We start from the raw sequence: 17,536 nt of genomic DNA on the forward strand, positions 1-17,536 counted from the left end.
GCAGTCTTGCCAGGCTTTTCGCGAACGATATTTCTAGAGAATCGTTTGCTCAGTCTAGGTTTGATTTTGCTCCATATTATACCATCTCTTACTTGCAAGGTAGCACTTGTGGTATCAATTATCATTATCCTCAGCTGATTATCTTCCAACACTTGATTTTCGTTTTCAGACACATTTTCGTCGTCAATATCATCGAAAAAGTTACTTTCGTTAACTATAGCCTCTAATATAAGTACGAAGGCTTTCACGGCCGGTGTTAATTGAACTAAAACTAGAACTAAGACTAGAAACCTTAGGGTTTCGCCGTGCGTCTTTTACGAAAAGGTTTGACGTTTCGGATGCCATGTTGCAACCTTCTTCAGAAACTGGTTCGAAGTGACGAAATCGAAAATCGGTCTTCGTGTTCACCACCATCTTCCATGTTTTGCTAAGCTCCCAGCCATCTTCTCTGTTGATGTTACTTCTATGTCGATGGATTTCTATGGCGTCTCTTGTCAGTCTTTGGTAATATCTGGTGTCCCTAGCCAGTACCTTTTTTTGTTCGAAGTCTATTCGGTGTCCCTCTGCATAGCAATGTTCCGCAACCTCTGACTGCTGCATCTTCTTCAACTTTACATCCTTTTCATGCTCCTTGATGCGGCACTCGAGGTTACGTCCAGTTTGGCCAACGTAAACCTTCCCACAACTGCACAATAGTCGGTAGACTCCCGCTCCTTTTAGTGGAGTTAGTTTGTCCTTGGCCATCGGGAGCGTGTTCCGGATTTTACTGACCGTCCCGTACCGCACTATGATGTCGTTCAAGAGGACCTCTTCGGCTTTTAGTGCCGACAAGAAGTTGCGAGAGTATTCACATATTCTCGCTGCTCGCTGAAATAAAGTAGGGATCACGGACCTCTTCTGTTGGGGATGATGATGTGATGATGCCTGCAAATACCTATTGGTGTGGATCTTCTTCTGAAATACACCAAGTTCCATATCTCCATTTGTCGTCCTGGTGACCAACACATCTAGGAAAGGTAGTTTTTCGGCAGTTTCTGTTGCCATGGTAAACTTAATCATGGGATGTTGAGAGTTCAAGTGATCCAAGAACTCTTGGAGCCGTTTTTGACTATGCTGCCATATCACAAACGTGTCATCCACATATCGGAGCCATAGTTTTGGTTTCCACTAGCTCTTCTTCAAAGCGTCTTCTTCGAATAATTCCATGTAGAAATTCGCTATAACTGGCGATAATGGAGATTCCATGGCTACCCCTTCGAAGTGCTCGTACAATTCTCCCTTCCAACTAAAGTACGTCAATGATAAACAGTACTCTACTAGATCTGGCACGTATTCTGGTAATCCCTCCGGAATGAGTTTTTGGCGAAGACCATCTACAGCATCCTTAACTGGTACCTTAGTAAAAAGGGATTCCACATCGAAACTCACCAAAATATCCTCAGCATCTAGCTTTATACCTTTTACCGATTCCACAAAGTGTGTAGAATCCCTGACATACGATTCCGTATTCCCTGTGAAAGGAGACAGAATCTTTGCAAGATATTTGGCCAACTGGTATGTTATGGAGTTGATGGCACTGATGATAGGGCAAATGGGGACGTGTGGTTTATGAATCTTCGGTAGTCCATAAATTCTTGATGGTACCGGCGCCTGCACAAACAAACCTTTTTGCTGGAATTCCTGTGGATTTGATCTTCCTGTAGGTGGCTGGTTCCAGTAGGTTCTTCATTTTGTCGTCATATTCTTTCTGGTCCATAACAACGGTGGCATTCCCCTTGTCTGCTGGTAACACGACGATTTCTGACTTTTCCAACCGTCAAGTTGGATTTCGGTGGTTTTGCTGGCTTCAGTTTTTCGCAAATTCTTGTCGGCACTAAAAGCCGAATAGATCCTCTTGGATTTATCTGTCTTCCCTATGTTTCAGGTGTATCGAAACGTCAAACCTTTCCTTAAAAGACGTACGGCAAAACCCGAATGTTTTTAGTGTTAGTTCTAGTTTTAGTTCAATATAGCCTCTAACTCTGGCATGGTAAGATATTTTCGGGACATCACAAGACTGTCACTGACTGGGACAAACTTGCACCCGATTTCACTTGGTTATGCTGACACATTTAGCGCAGGATTTCAAAAATAATCTTAAATTATAATTATTGTAAAAAGTGATAGGTCGATGACCAAGGTGTCCAAAACATTTTTTTTTACAAATTTAGTTGCTCGATCAAGGTAAAAATAAAACACATAAGAAAACTCGCCAAAAAAATCGATTACAAAAATAATGGGAATATTTCTATGAAAAACGGTGTCTAGGGTCAAAATTGACTTGGTCATCCGAGCTTCTTGTATCTTTTAACAATTTTTATTACTACTTTACTTTCTTTTTGTTAAAATTAATTCAGAAACCCAACTCAAACCAATTTCTGATTATTATCAAAATATCTTCAAGTCACCCGGTTATTAATTAAACATTGGGTATCTGTTTGTAAAATAATTTCAACGTTATCGTTGAATTGATTAACTTGTTGGCTTTTATATTGAATGACAATCAAAAATTTCCTTCAAATCTTTTAACTAATCAATTAGTCCCCTCAGCTCCTGGGCGTAACCCACCTTTTTCTTTTAATTAATCCATTAGCATCTCGAAAGTTGAAGTTGATCGCGTTCCTCGAATCTCTTATTATTATGAAGTTGTAAGCAATTACTGAATCAGCAGGTTTTGTTGTTTCTTGGGCTGTCAGTCTTGCGTCTTCTTATAAGGGAAAACAAATACCTTCTCCCGGAGCGATGTCGGGGTCGGGACATTAATAAAACATGACGACCCGAAAAACCAACTGAAAACGCGTCGAAGATTGGAAAGAGTCGGAACGACACGACTTTTATCCTTATCCTTCTTTACAGGTGGGAATTGATTGCGGCGGCGGCGGCCGGGTTTTTAAATTGAACGGCCCCGGGGACCTATTTTGTTATCACTCCTTCGGACGGCTAATAAATTTTTAATGGAAACGGAGAGTCAGTCGGACGAAATGATTGGGAAGTATTGGTTTAACCTAATATGTACAGAAAGATTTATTCGGCAGCGGGTCCGCCTATGGATGGATGGATTGGATTGCTGCATCCACTTCAATCCAACCGTCCTCATAAAGAGGAGGGAGGATCGGAATCGTATCCTGGAATTGAAATCGTTGAATTAATAAGGTAAAATATTGTCCATAAGTTCTCGAAGGTAGATTCGATTAGATTAAGAACTTCTTTGAGATACCACTATTTTACCTTTTTCAAATATAAAGACTATTTTCCAGATACCCAATATTGAATTAATTCCACGGATTATAAAAGCTTTTAATTCAATTAAATATTCAATGTCTTTGTCGTTTAAAAAAATTCCTACTTGAACTGATTCAAATTATGAATCCCTTTGAGATATTCACTTCGGGAGCACAAAGAATGTAATCTACCAAGTTTCCTTTGATGTGCTCATTATAAAAAAGGGGTTTAACTGTGTCGAATAGGATTTATTTCTCCAACTGTACGCATTAAATATTCGACTAGTTTCTAGACTAGACAATCGTTTAATCCTTTGTACAAGGACACAATTTCTAATTTCAGTATTATTCGTTTCTTAATCCTAGTCTTAAATATAGTTTTAAGAAAAACTGAAATATTTGATTAATAGTTATCGAAAAACTAAAAGGCGCGATAAAATGGAGAGAGAATGTGCAAAGTACGTGGGGTTTCTTATCGGACACGAGGAGTTGACAGCATTCTGGACGTTCAACGTGATATATTACAGTTGGCACGCTTGCAGCTATCGTGTTTCGTGTGCTGGTCTTTTTAAAATAAGCAGAAGCTTAAAGTCTTAAAAGAAGGCGGGAATCAAGTGACCCGCGTTTTATTTTTTAGTTTCATATCTTTTTTCTTAAAACTTTAAAAGCCACGTCGAATCCACCACGCGTATGTATAAAGCATAATCAATATTTGCGCGAAGATGATCTGAACTGAACTACACTTCCCTCGGACGGGGAGTTGTGGCCACAACATCATATTCCACTCCCTCCCGATTCCAAGTTGCAAGTTGGGGCCTGGCTGGTTGGTAAATTTATAAATAAGTTTTAAGCAGAACTTTCTCGGGATCGATGTGTAAACAGTGCTCTCGAGATATTACCGAAACAGGCCGCTGGACTAATTTCGATTCAGAGTACACGTTTCTCGTTACCAAAACATCAACCTCATGCTCTGATTAGTTGCATGACTCTAAATATCTTACAGATTTAGTTTCATGAACTAACAACTTATACAAGTTCATGTGTGTTTCTTTAGAATTATGCAGACATCCGTGGTGTTTCAAACTGAATTGGATTAGATTCGACTAAGATAATACATAAATTCTTTTTTTTATTGTTATACTTACCTATTTGATGCAGTGAGTTGGTTATAAACAGTAATCGATACACCAAAGCATTGGGATCGATGGCAAATATGGCAGAAAAATTGCAAAAAAAGTTTGGAACAACACTGGCAAAACTTTATACTGTGAAAAAAATGCCCAAAATTATACTCATAAAACACTAATTCTGCAAGACAAGGAATTACATTAGAAATCTTTAAACTGCCAGAAAATGTGTCCAAACTCTAAATTGACAGAAAATATCTGGATGTCTGGAATATTCAATTCAATTTATTTAGTTCAAAAATACAGCACATAATAAATATACACAAAAGACTTCTAATTTTTTAAAACAGATACAAATCCAAAGAGGCAAATTTCAACTAATTTTCATAAAACTAGTGTACTGGTCGATCTAAGTGTTCAAACATTTGTTGGTCTTCCAGCAAACACTATATTATAATAAAGGCGAGCTAATTTGTCCAAGTACTCTAAAAAAACGAAAATCTAACCTAAAATAATAATTAACTGGACTAATCTCGATTCAGAGCACACGTTTCAATCACGATCGTATAATTTGATACAATTCACTTAAAGTGGTACCTGAAATGAAATCCCTTACCCTTCTCAAGAACACCTTTGGAGGAAGAAATAGCCTTCCTACGCGCAGGAATTTTTTGCAACATGGGCTGGCAGCAAAATAGGTAAACAGTATTTTTTATAAATGTATCTACAGATAACAGTAACATATAGGTGTTTAAGTGTTAGAACTTTTGATTCCGCAAACAGAATATCACTAAGAAACCTGCTTGGTTTCCCAGTGATTGTGTCCCTGCTCTACACAATTTCTCAACATTAAGAATAAAGATAGTAATCTGTGGATATTTTTAACATAGGCAAGAAGTATCTACGACCGATACCTTGGACGGCAAATTTCAAATACATTGATCAGGGTGAACTGTCAGAAATAATTCAGGAACAATTTTTCTATAAAGTGCTTTTATTTCGGTTGTAAATCCAACCTTCTTCATAGCAAAATTTTTAAACAATTGTTCTAGAAGTTAAAGTTCTGTTCCAGAATCTTGTTCGTTTCGCCGTTTTGCCATCGAGTTTTAGCTTTAACTGTTCACTTTTACGTAAATTTTCACTTTTCAATGTGTTAAGTGTTTTAAATTGAAACAATACGATGTCACTTTTATCCTCAACTTTATTATTTTCAACTAGTTTTATATTCGACTTAAAGTTTTTACATTTTTTAATTTTTGACTTGGCCAACATCTAAAACAATTGTTTAAAAATTTTGCTCTGAAGAAGGTACAACCGAAATATAAGCATTTTATAGAAAAATTGTTCCAGATTTATTTCTGACCGTTCGCCCTGATCAACGTATCTGAGATATTTTTAACTACCAAGTCAATATGAAAATTTCATTTAAAGTTGGCATCCACTATAAGTTCCAAGTACCTGGTTCTGTCCGCCCACTTTATAATACCACAGCAACAACAATTACGACCACCATGCAATCTCTATTATGAACAAGAATCTCATTAAGATTTAGAGGGTAATTGTAAGTTTGGAACGTCAAAAAGTAGGATTTTGTGGGATTCAAGGACAGATAATTATTATCCAACCAGTACTTAACAAAAGACATATTATGTCTAGTTGTAGTAGTTGCAGCGTCATTCCATGAATCTCCGGAAACCAGAAGAACCGTGTCATCGGCGTACGACAACAATTATTGTGCGTTCACAAATTTATGAAGGAGTAAGTCGTTAATATACATCAGGAAAAGCAGATTATCCAGCATTGTTCCCTGCGGCACTCCACAGGATATACTGTGACTATCACTGTGTTATTGATTTATAGCAACAACTTGAGTTCTATTAGATAAATTCTTTTTTGTCCATTCTACCCCCACGACCAACCATCACCTTCCCACATCGCATTCGCTTCTAGATGTTACTATTACCACTCGTCCGAGCAACATACTTACGCATGGTCAGCTCCCTGCTCCTCAATTTTCCAATCACGATCTAATTTACTGCGCAGTGTGGATGGGACAACATATTTCTTCGCAACCCATTATTTCCGTTCATGACCTGGGTCGTATTGATAACGATTTGCTATTGTCTGATGCGCAAAAGATCGATTGGCTCGCGGTTTATCGAATGGCCGATATTGATGGAAAGGTTGACTACTTCAACTCTAAACTTATCAATCTCTATGAAAAGTATACTAGTCAGACAACGCAGGGTGCGACATCCGCCCGCACCCTGGTTAAGTGCTGAAATAAGATCATTGATGAGAGAGCGTAACCGTTGCAATCACCAATGTAGGAATGTCAAAAAATTGTATTTCTACCAGAGACTATCCAATGCTAGTTCGAGGACGTTTTGCAGGATTGTGCGTTCCTTCCCTCTGTTCGGGCTGCTTTCGATGGGGATTCATTGGCGAGTTTTTTTGCTGACCCTCCTCTGCTCATTAGTGGTGAGACTAGGATGACTACTATTACTGAAATTCTTGCCTCATCTAAATCCTCCTCTTTCTCCTTTGTTCTGGTCACAGCATCAGAAATACGCGATGCCTTGAATCACTCGAGGTCTACTAGTGTGGGAGCTGATGGAGTTGGTCTCAAACTTCTTGTTCCTATATTGGATATTGTTCTTACTCCTATTACTCACATTTTTAACTTCTCCATTGAACGATCCTCATTCCCTTCAATCTGGAAGGTTGCTCATGTTGTCCCTATACCTAAATCCAAGAGTCCTTCAAGTTTAAATGATTTTCGCGCTATTTCCATTTTATCTTTTCTATCCAAAGCTCTCGAGCGCCTTGTTTACTTACAAGTTCAAGATTATTTACAACAAATTAATTTGCAGAACGAGTTTCAATCAGTTTTTCGTAAAGGTCATAGCACGATAACAGCGCTTATTAAGATTACAGATGATATTAGGTATGCATGCGACAAACGTTGTGTTACCATCCTTGTACTACTTGATGTGAGCAAAGCGTTCGATTCGATTGATCACGATCTCTTGTTGGCGGCACTGGCTGCCCTTGGATTTACCTCTTCATGTTTATCTTGTTTTCTATCTTACCTTCCCTGTCGTTCCTTGTGTGCGTGCTTATTCTGCGCTCTCATCCGCTTATGATATTAAATGTGGTGCTCTTTTCAATTTTTATTAATGTCATCCCGTCACCCACTGCATTTCTTGTAATTATCATGTGTATGCTGATGACCTCCAAATTTACACTACGACAACTATTGATGATTTGCCGGAAGCAATTGCACGTCTTAATCATGATCTTTCTAATATTTTGGATTGGTCTAAACGTTATGGACTTAAATTAAATACTGCTCAAGCAATTGCGTTTGGCAGTCGACCTTTCTGGCAAAGCTTAATGATTTTTCACCCATTCACTGAATGCTTGATGGTGACATTACTCGACTGTCAGATACGGTTAGAAACCTTGGGGTGGTTATGGATTCCACAATGTCCTGGAAACCTCAAATTCAATCCGTCTGCATTGTTTCCCCGGTCTATCATTGTTTCCACTCGCTAAAAAGTCTCCGTTGCTTCCTTCCTCCCATGATCCGTCGTAATCTTTGTTATTCTCTGATTTTCCCCCATATAGATTATGCTGACACGGTATATCCTGATCTTTCGGTAACACTCCGAAACAAACTGCAAAGACTTCAAAACAACTGTATACGGTATATCTTCGAAACATCTCAACACATGACTCCATACCGGAATTATTTACAGATATTAAACTGTCAGAACCGTAGATCGTTTCGTATATTGACTATGTTATATACTGTTCTTCACAATCAAACACCAGAGTATCTGTACTGTATATTTCAATGCTTGTCGTTTCATGGTTTACCCACTAGATCTCAGTTAGATTCTCTGCTTATGTTCCCGACCCATAGTACTGAGATTTATCATAAATCGTTTACTGTGCAGGCCATAACCCTTTGGAATAGTCTGCCTTCCTGAGAACTTCTTCTTCTCCCTCTTCTTCCTTTTCTTCTCTTCTTCTTCGTTTACTTCTCTTCTTTTTCTTCTCTTCTTCTTTTATTCTAGCAACTAACATTATGCACCGTTTTAGTGACCATAAGTTTAACATAGCAGCTTGCCATTCATTTATTGTTTTTTTATATATTCAGTATACGGCTGTATACTGATTGGGTCCTTTGGAAGATATCGCTTTCGCGATAAATCGACCCTTTTGCCTATATTTATACATTAAGTAGTTGAATGTATACAGGCTGATTCTCAACCTATACGCATAAACTTGGGGATTTATTCCTCATGACAAATTCTGACTAATACGTGAAAAAAGTTGTAGCAAAAGTTTTTTAGTTTCCTAGATATCCGTGAAGTTTACTTCAAAATAACATCATAGCAAGTGTTCGAAGTTATTTCCCATACCTTGTATACAGAATTGGGATCGCTGAATCCACGATCTTCCACAAGAGTGACTTAAACCATGGTGTTGGCAGATTGTCTCGGCAACACCATGTATCAGATTTCGCAATTCTTGCTCATTATGCACTTTATGGTATACATTGCGTTTTTTAAGTGATTTCAAAAATAAAAATTCAGAGGATTGAGGTTGGATATATTATCGTGCAAAATTGTAAATAATGAGCACCAGTTAATCGATTATCCAGAATGAAAGGGCCAATTCATTCCAAGAATGGAATGAGAAATAATTTATCACAACCAATTGCATATTTTTCAAAAAAACTTTCGCCTTCACAAACTAGATATTCAACTTTTGATTGTGAATTATTTGCCATTTACGAATCAATAAAATATTTTAGACATTTGCTTGAAGGTTATAATTTCACAATATTTACTGATCATAAACCTATTATTCATTCTTTTTCATCTAAAACAGAAAAATCTCCCAGACAATCTTGTTATTTAAATTATATTTCACAATTTACATCAGATATTAGATACATTAAGGGAGAAACTAACATAGTAGCTGATACTCTATCACGTTTAGATATTGATGTCATTAACTCACCTTATCCTGATCTTGAAACTTTAAAAATAACTCAAGACAGCGATTCTGAGCTTAAACATCTTTTACAAAAACAACTTCTTAACAAAGCAAAATTTAGTTTAGCAAAACACCAAATTTCTTCCTCCAATTTAAAACTTTGTTGCGAAATTTCTTCTTCCCCATCACGCATTTATGTTCCCGTCAAATTTCGTAAAACAATCTTTTCTAATTTCACATCCGGGAGTACGCGTTACACAAAATTTAATCAAAACAAGATTTTTCTGGCCAAGAATGAATACTCATTTATATCATTGGACAAAATCTTGCTAATTGTCAACTTTCTAAAGTAAATAAACATACTAGAACGCCTATAGCAGAATTTAATATTCCAAAAGGATATTATTCCATATTCATATAGATTTCGTTGGGCCTCTTGCTCCATCTGACGGAAGTACATTTATTCTTACTGTTATTGAGCGCTTTACAAGATGGACTGAAGCTTTTCCTCTTTCCAATATAACGACACCCACGATTAATACGCTAATGTTCATTTTACTCATTATTTTTCGAGATTTGGTATCCCTCATACTATTACGCATGATCAAGGCACTCAATTTGAATCGAAACTCTTCAATGAATTCAATAATTTTTTTGGTTCAAACCAAATTCATACATCTACCTATCATCTCCAAAGCAACGGTATTCTGGAGGGATTTCACAGATCTTTAAAAACTGCTCTTATTGCAAGAGGTAATACAGATCGTTGGAAACACGAACTTCCACTAGTTCTTTTAGGCCTCCGTTCCTCCCTAAAAGAAGATCTTGGCTGTTCATCTGCAGAACTGGTTTATGGTCAACCTCTGCATCTGTAGAGGAGTATTTTTGAGTGTTATCTTCATGACAAGTTTCAACGTGTAGCTATTGATGTTGTAGTATCTCAGAGCAGATTCATTTCTGATGGTGTTCCTCAGGGTTCTGTTTTAGACCCGATTTTGTTCTCGATCCACACCAATCATTTATTTAAATGTATTCAACACTTTACATCATATGTTTATGCGGATGATACTCAGTTAGTGCTCTCCTTTCCTCCCTCCGAGTCTAGTCTTGCTATTAACAATATAAGTAGAGATCTTAATAGTGTGTTTGTTGTGGCTTCGCAGCATTGTTTAAAAATTAATCCAGACAAGTCTGTAGTCATGTTTCTTGGGAATAAAATAACTTGTGCTGAATTGCCTAAGGCTGCTAATATTGCTGTGAATGGCTCAAAACTACCTGTACTTGAAAAACATAAAAGTCTTGGACTTGAAATTGATAACTCTTTTCGTCTTTCTAATCAGATCTCTAAGTATGTTAGGAACTCCTATTGTGCAATGAGAGTACTTTATCCACATAGAGCCTACCTTTTGATGTTAAACGAAACTCATGCGAGAGTTTTGTACTATCTCAATTTAATTATATGGTTCCAGTTTACCATCCAGCGTTGACCTCTGACTCTTGATGCGGGTAGAATTTAGAAAATTCAAAACAGTTGTTTACGATTTGTGTATGGCATTAGAAAATTTGATCTTCCTGAATGAGCGCCTTGTAGTTTGTACCAAAAAAGAATTATCCATATTTTTGTTTTTTTTTCTCTGCAACTTGTATTTTGTTTTTGGTACAATAAAGTTTATTATTATTATTAATATCCTGGAAAAATTCTAATCTGCAAGAAAATATCTGTAACTATTCTGACCAAACTTGACATTTCCAGGAAAAGTCTGACATCACAATGACTAAACTATAAAGTAGCAAAAAAGTGTCGAGGACTACACTGGCCATACATTAAACAGCAAGATAATGTCTGGAATTACACTTGCAAAACTCTAAACTGAAAGGAAACGTCTGAAATACCCAATAGTCAGTCTGAAATAGCCAATTCAGGCTGAACTTTCAATTTGAAATTCTGGACATTCTTGATAACTTTAATATTATACGTTCAATGTAAGACTAAAACTTTAAAAACAGAAAGCTATTGTCATATCGACGTTAAAGTAGATTTTAAAGACCTTATAAACTCCACTTCTGTGTTATTATCTCTTATCCTTTAAGTTCACTGCAGTAAAGCCTCAGTTTTCCCTGGTTCTTGCGGAGTAAAAATACTTGACATAGTTCTAAACGTCGTCATCGCGGTCGTAGTCGTTGTTGTCCTTACCGGGTTTTATATCGAGTGGGTCTTATATCGTTGGGTATCGAGGATTGGCGGGCGGGTGGTATGTCGTTTGGGGGGCCACTTTTCTAACGAGCTCCCGGCATCGGCAGTAGCAACCCAGAAATGACATTACCGGCGATCTCGTAACCGCAAAGCGCATTGGAAACTGCTCTCGGCGCGACCGATCACGCCTATGGCTCGGTGGCCTGACCTATATCTCGCTGGCATCTTGAAGCGAACCGAACGGAACGTGGAAAGTGGCAGTTATTCGTCGTCGTCCAAGTTCTCGAGAAAGCGCCATTCTTAAGGTAGTGCATAGGTCGAAAGGTCGTCGATGGTCCTCGGAGTTCATTTGTGGTCTTACCGACATTTTTCCACCGATTTTAGGTGGATAACTTTCTACGGTTATGGACGAAACGAGTTTGTGCTGTTTAAAGAGGAGTTATTCGAGTTGTTTTGATTCTTTTTATACGAAAATTAAACTAAACGAGAAATGTTCTCAATGTATAAATAAATTTGTATCTAGTATTACAAAACTTGTATTATTTTATAACTAACAAATACTTCCATTAAATAAAATTAGAACATGAAATTCAATTTCGTTCCACGTTCTAAATTTTTTTCTAATTACAATAACATCTAATTTTCAATTCTATTGAAATTTCAAATCAAATTTCTTTAAAGTCTAGTTACAGTTATTACTTTCGACTCGAGATTTAGAGATTAAAAATCCCGTATTTCATCATTTCACGTTACAAGAATATCTTAGATTTATTTAGGTTTATTCAAATGATCACATAAAAGAGGTTCATCGTTACAAAAGGATTTTTTCTCTCTCTCTTTCCTGTTTTGTTCGTAATCGACCGGGCAAACGTGGTAGATCAGCAGGAGAAAAGCGAGATGAGAATGAATGTAGATCTCGTACTAATAAAAGTACCGAAAACGAAATTGAATTATTCCGCAGAGCAGCGGTAGTTGTTGTTCAAAGAGCTTGGGCTCGGATCTAGCCGATTAGTTCCGCACTTCATGGGAATCCCAGATGTACATACCTACTACGGGAATTACAAAAGAATATCTTTTTCCGGTTTGGAAATAGACTATGAAGCTAACGTGATTAGTGTGGACACACACTGTAAGCAAATCTGCTTAAACTATTATACTTTTGTTTTATAAACCACTGAATTTTTTTTATTTCACAAAATGAAATAAAAAGAAATTGATATGACCTTTGGTGGTAAAATAGTCGAATAATTGATGGCTGCAAAGGGACAAAGAGACTGGTTCGGCGTTGACGTGGTCATTTGTTGTCCACCTTCGCTTCGAGCCGTTTATTAATGACTAAAAGTGGTTTGGCTCGAGAGAGCCGTCGGTGATGTTTTGCCACCGAGTTCGTCGGGTTTTGATTACCACCACCGACTATGCCTTCGTACCTATCAAGTTTGTTGATGGATTGGTCGTACGCGTATAAAGTGACAACTTTGGCTGGGGTTGGTGTTGCTAAATGGATGGGCGAATGCAAAAGATACAAACGAAGAACAATGGGAGTTATTTTATTAAAGCAACAAATCTCCATAAAATTCGATCGTTCGTAAAGTTTGGCAAAGATTGATAAAATTCATAACGTTTCGAGGAGACAAAATATGAAATTCAGTTTAGTTGGTGTCAAAAAAAATCATATCTCAGAAAGTAATTGAGATATCAAGATGATTTAAAAAACATTTTATAGCAAATTTAATGCAGATTTAGCCCACTACAAATTGGACAACCATTGATACGATTTTTTTAATTTAACTTTATCCGTAATGAGGTTAAGTGATAAAATTGATGAAAAAATTAAATTTATAAAAACGTTTAAAATCAAATCTTCCATGAATCCACCGGTTGGTACGGGTAACATCTTCATTTAGTAATAATAAACCTAATTAAACTAAAACTATCACAAGAACTAACACTAGACCTAAAACTAGAATCTTTCGGGTTAAGCCGTGCGTTTTTTGAAAAAATGTTTGACGTTTCGGATGCCATGTTGCAACCTTCTTCAGAAACAAGTTCGAAGTGACGAATTCGTTTAAACTTTGACAATAAATACATGAAAAGGTAATTAATAACTAATTAGTGTCTAATTGTCAACTAAGTTGTTGGTTCGTTGAGTTCACCAACATCCTCCATGTGCGGCTGAGTTCCCAGCCATCTTCTCTATTCATGTTATTCCCATGTCGATCAATCTCTATCGCCTCTCTCGTCAATCTTTGGAAGTAATGTCCGTTTCTTGCTAGCACTTTGGTTTTTTCGAACTCTATGCTGTGTCCTCCTTTGTGGCAATGCTCTGCGACTGCAGATTGTTGGATCTTCCTTAGTCGGACGTCTCTTTCGTGTTCGTGTTTTGCTAGTTGATAGGTGGGAGAATTTGTGGCGCTGACAATAGGGCGTAGTGGGACGTCTGGTTTATAGATTTTGGTTAATCCATATATCCTTGGTGGTACTGGAGCCTGTACGAATAAGCTTTTCTGTTGATCTGCTGAGATTTCTGTGGATTTTATCAGTTCTTCCATCTTCCTTACTATCTTCTCGGTTGGGTCCTTTTTTATTTTCTTATAGGTGGCTGGGTCCAAAAGGCTCTTGACTTTCTCGTCGTATTCCTTTCTGTCCATTACCACGGTCGCATTCCCCTTGTCTGCTGGTAGGATGATAATGTCTTGTTTTTCCCTTATCGTTCGTAGTGCTCTTCTTTCGTTCATTGTTAAGTTTGATTTTGGTGGCTTTGCTGTTTTAAGCACTCTCGCTATGTCTTGACGAATTTCCTCTGCTTTCACTGCAGGTATTCTGCGAATAGCCGCTTCCACTTCACATATAATTTCTTCTTTGGGAACCCCCTTTGGAGCGACGGCATAATTTAAGCCTTTGGCGAGTACTTTAGCTTCCTCCTCTGTTAATGGACGCTTGATCGGTTGATAACGACTGTTTTAATTGGCAAATCGTTGTTTTTCCTCTTGTGGGTGCGGCGATCCAACGATTCGAATTTCTTAATCTGCTTATCCCGACATCTTTGGAAATCACGTTCAGCCTTCTCCATGGTTATCCTGTCTACTTTGTCCCAGTCTTCTTTTGCCATGGAATTGGGAATGTGTTAGTCACTAGGAAGACAGATGGGGGCATGGAACTGGGAGTATATCGAAAGAAGACACATACGAATAGGTACCTGCAGGCTTCATCACCACCACCACCACCACCCACAACAGAAGAAGTCCGTCATTCAAGCCTTATTCCAGCGAGCAGAGAGAATATGCGATAAAGAGAACCTAAGAAAAGAAGAAAGATTCTTAGCAGATGTGCTGCAGAAGAACGGCTACACAATGAGAGATATCCGACAAGAGCAGAAATATTACGTTTGCCAAACTGGACGTAACATCGAGTGCCGCATCAAGGAACACGAAAGAGACGTCCGACTAAGGAAGATCCAACAATCTGCAGTCGCAGAGCATTGCCACAAAGGAGGACACAGCATAGAGTTCGAAAAAACCAAAGTGCTAGCAAGAAACGGACATTACTTCCAAAGATTGACGAGAGAAGGGATAGAGATTCATCGACATGGGAATAACATGAATAGAGATGATGGCTGGGAACTCAGCCGCACATAGAGGATGTTGGTGAACTCAACGAAGCCTTCTCCACCCGGATTTGACAAAACACTTAGTTGACAATTAGACACTAATTTGTTATTAATTACCTTTTCATGTATTTATTGTCAAATTTTAAACGAATTCGTCACTTCGAACTTGTGTCTGAAGAAGGTTGCAACATGGCATCCGAAACGTCAAACACTTTTTCAAAAAACGCACGGCTTAACCCGAAAGATTCTAGGTCTAGTGTTAGTTCTAGTTTTAGTTTAATTAATATCAGCCGTGAAAGCCTTCGTACTAATTAACTTAATTATCAAATCTGTGGTTTAAGTAACTCGAGTGTTTTGTACGAAGCTGGGATTGTTGGTGATTATTATTGTTAGTTATTGTCAGTTATTGTTAGTTATCGTTAGTTATTGTTACTTGTTGATTTTTATTAGCTTTAGTTAGCGTTAAATTTCACTAAATACTTGCAACATGTCGAGCATAACACGCGAAGCGCTTCACGAGAGAATAAAATTTTGTGGGAATCAGACGATGATTGAAAAAAAGCTTTTTTAAAATTCTTGATAGACAATTTTTATTTAACCCTGACAACATGGATACCAAAAACCTGCATCGGTGTGTAAAAAAACAGTTTTTAGTATATATTTTCGAGACAAAATTTCGCGCTAAACACAGCGATTGGTTGAAAAAAGAAATAGTTGTTTCTCCAAATGTTCGAACTGTAAACCGACCATCTGCTGAATGTGCTTCTGGTAAGTACTATTAATATATTTAAACAATGTATGATCTATGATTCTATATCGGCTGTAACATAAAATAGATCTTCGTCAGTTGTTGTAAAACGAAGAAGGACAGAACAAATTCGCAAGACCGTAACTTAACTAAATTATCATTTACCACAACGATAAAACTGCGTGAAGAAGGGAAACCGGCTGAAGCTGCTTGGCTTAAGGAGGCAACAACAACAACTCCAAACTGAGCAAAAAATGTTAATAATGTGGAAATCGGAAAAACCAGAGCAAACTCGATTGACTGCTGATGAAGCTCTTAACTTAATAATATCTCTTAGTTTACCTAAGAATGAATATTTAAAGCTGCCAATGGACATGGACATGACTTATGCCTCCCATACTGTGACGTTTAAATAATGTAAAAAAGAGGCATACCCAGAAGGGATAAAAATCACTAAAACAGTTTGCGAAATTGATTTGCAAAGTTTGTTGAACAACACATGTGCAAAAATATTGAAACGTTCAAGCGTGCGTTCAGAAATAAAATGTAATTTAACGTTACATTGTAAATGGGGATTTGATGGCAGCGGAAGTCATGCTACTTACAAGCAAAAGTATCAAAATTATTCTGAGGGAAAAAATGACTCTCTATTTCTATCGTTTTGTAGGCCAATTAGACAACAATGGGTTCATGAAAATAATAAAATTATAAAAAGCGAAGAGAAATATATTTCGGACCAAATAGAGAAACTTCAACCATACAATTTCAATTGTGGATTTATAAACTTTTCTCTTTATTTGGCAATGGTTGATGGAAAGGTTCTAAACTATTTTGTTTTCTTAGAACTTTATTTGAGTTGTTTGTTTATATTGTAGGTTTGTAATTCCTTAATGGACTCATCTGGCATGAAATGTTATATATGTAAAGCAAAAATCTCAGAGATAAATATCCTTAATGATTTGCGTGCAAGAACGTTAGACCCAGAAGGTTTTAAATTTGGTCTGTCTGTTCTGCACGCTTACATTCGATTTTTTGAGTGTTTGCTTCACATAGCCTACAGACTACAAATTAAAACTTAGAAAGTAAATAGTTTATCATACATAGCTTTATGTGTAATACATGCCTAAAGATGTTTTATGTTCAGATTCCCAAAGCACAAAGAAATAAAGTGGAGGATCTAAAAAGATCTATACAAGAAAAATTTCGTCGAACGTTTTTTGCTAATCCGGAATTATCAGCAGATATTACAGGTAAGTTGCTAGATTATATTGTAAGTGTATAGAAATTAATTAATCGAATTTAATAGAAGGAATTGATGCGGAATTAATGCAGCGATTTGGAGTTATTTTGCGTATTATAAATAGTGGGTATAACATAAAAGAAAATGAGTTTGAAGCATATTGCTTTAATACTGCAGAGAAGTATGTTAACGTTTATGGGTGGTACTACATGCCTACTAGCGTGCACAAAATTTTAATTCATGCTGCTGCAGTCATTAAAGAGTCGCTATTACCCATTGGAGAGCTCTCTGGAGAGGCTCAAGAGTCGAAAAACAAATAAGTACGCAGATGTAGAGAGTGTCACACAAGA

At 37.2% G+C, this 17,536-nt stretch overlaps 1 protein-coding gene across 1 annotated transcript; it reads left to right on the plus strand.

Moving 5' to 3' along the window:
• The first annotated feature begins 14,734 nt into the window (after positions 1–14,734).
• LOC139429332 (uncharacterized) lies at positions 14,735–15,226 on the plus strand. The gene has a single exon (XM_071195009.1). It carries the CDS (start codon positions 14,735–14,737, stop codon positions 15,224–15,226), a length of 492 nt encoding a protein of 163 aa, XP_071051110.1.
• Positions 15,227–17,536: the final 2,310 nt, after the last annotated feature.

This window comes from Onthophagus taurus, chromosome 3 (assembly GCF_036711975.1).
Source record: "Onthophagus taurus isolate NC chromosome 3, IU_Otau_3.0, whole genome shotgun sequence".
NCBI classification, from domain to species: domain Eukaryota; kingdom Metazoa; phylum Arthropoda; class Insecta; order Coleoptera; family Scarabaeidae; genus Onthophagus; species Onthophagus taurus.

Excerpts from the sequence above, each read along its gene's own strand:
- LOC139429332 (XM_071195009.1), top strand. The coding sequence starts at position 14,735 with ATGGGGGCATGGAACTGGGAGTATATCGAAAGAAGACACATACGAATA.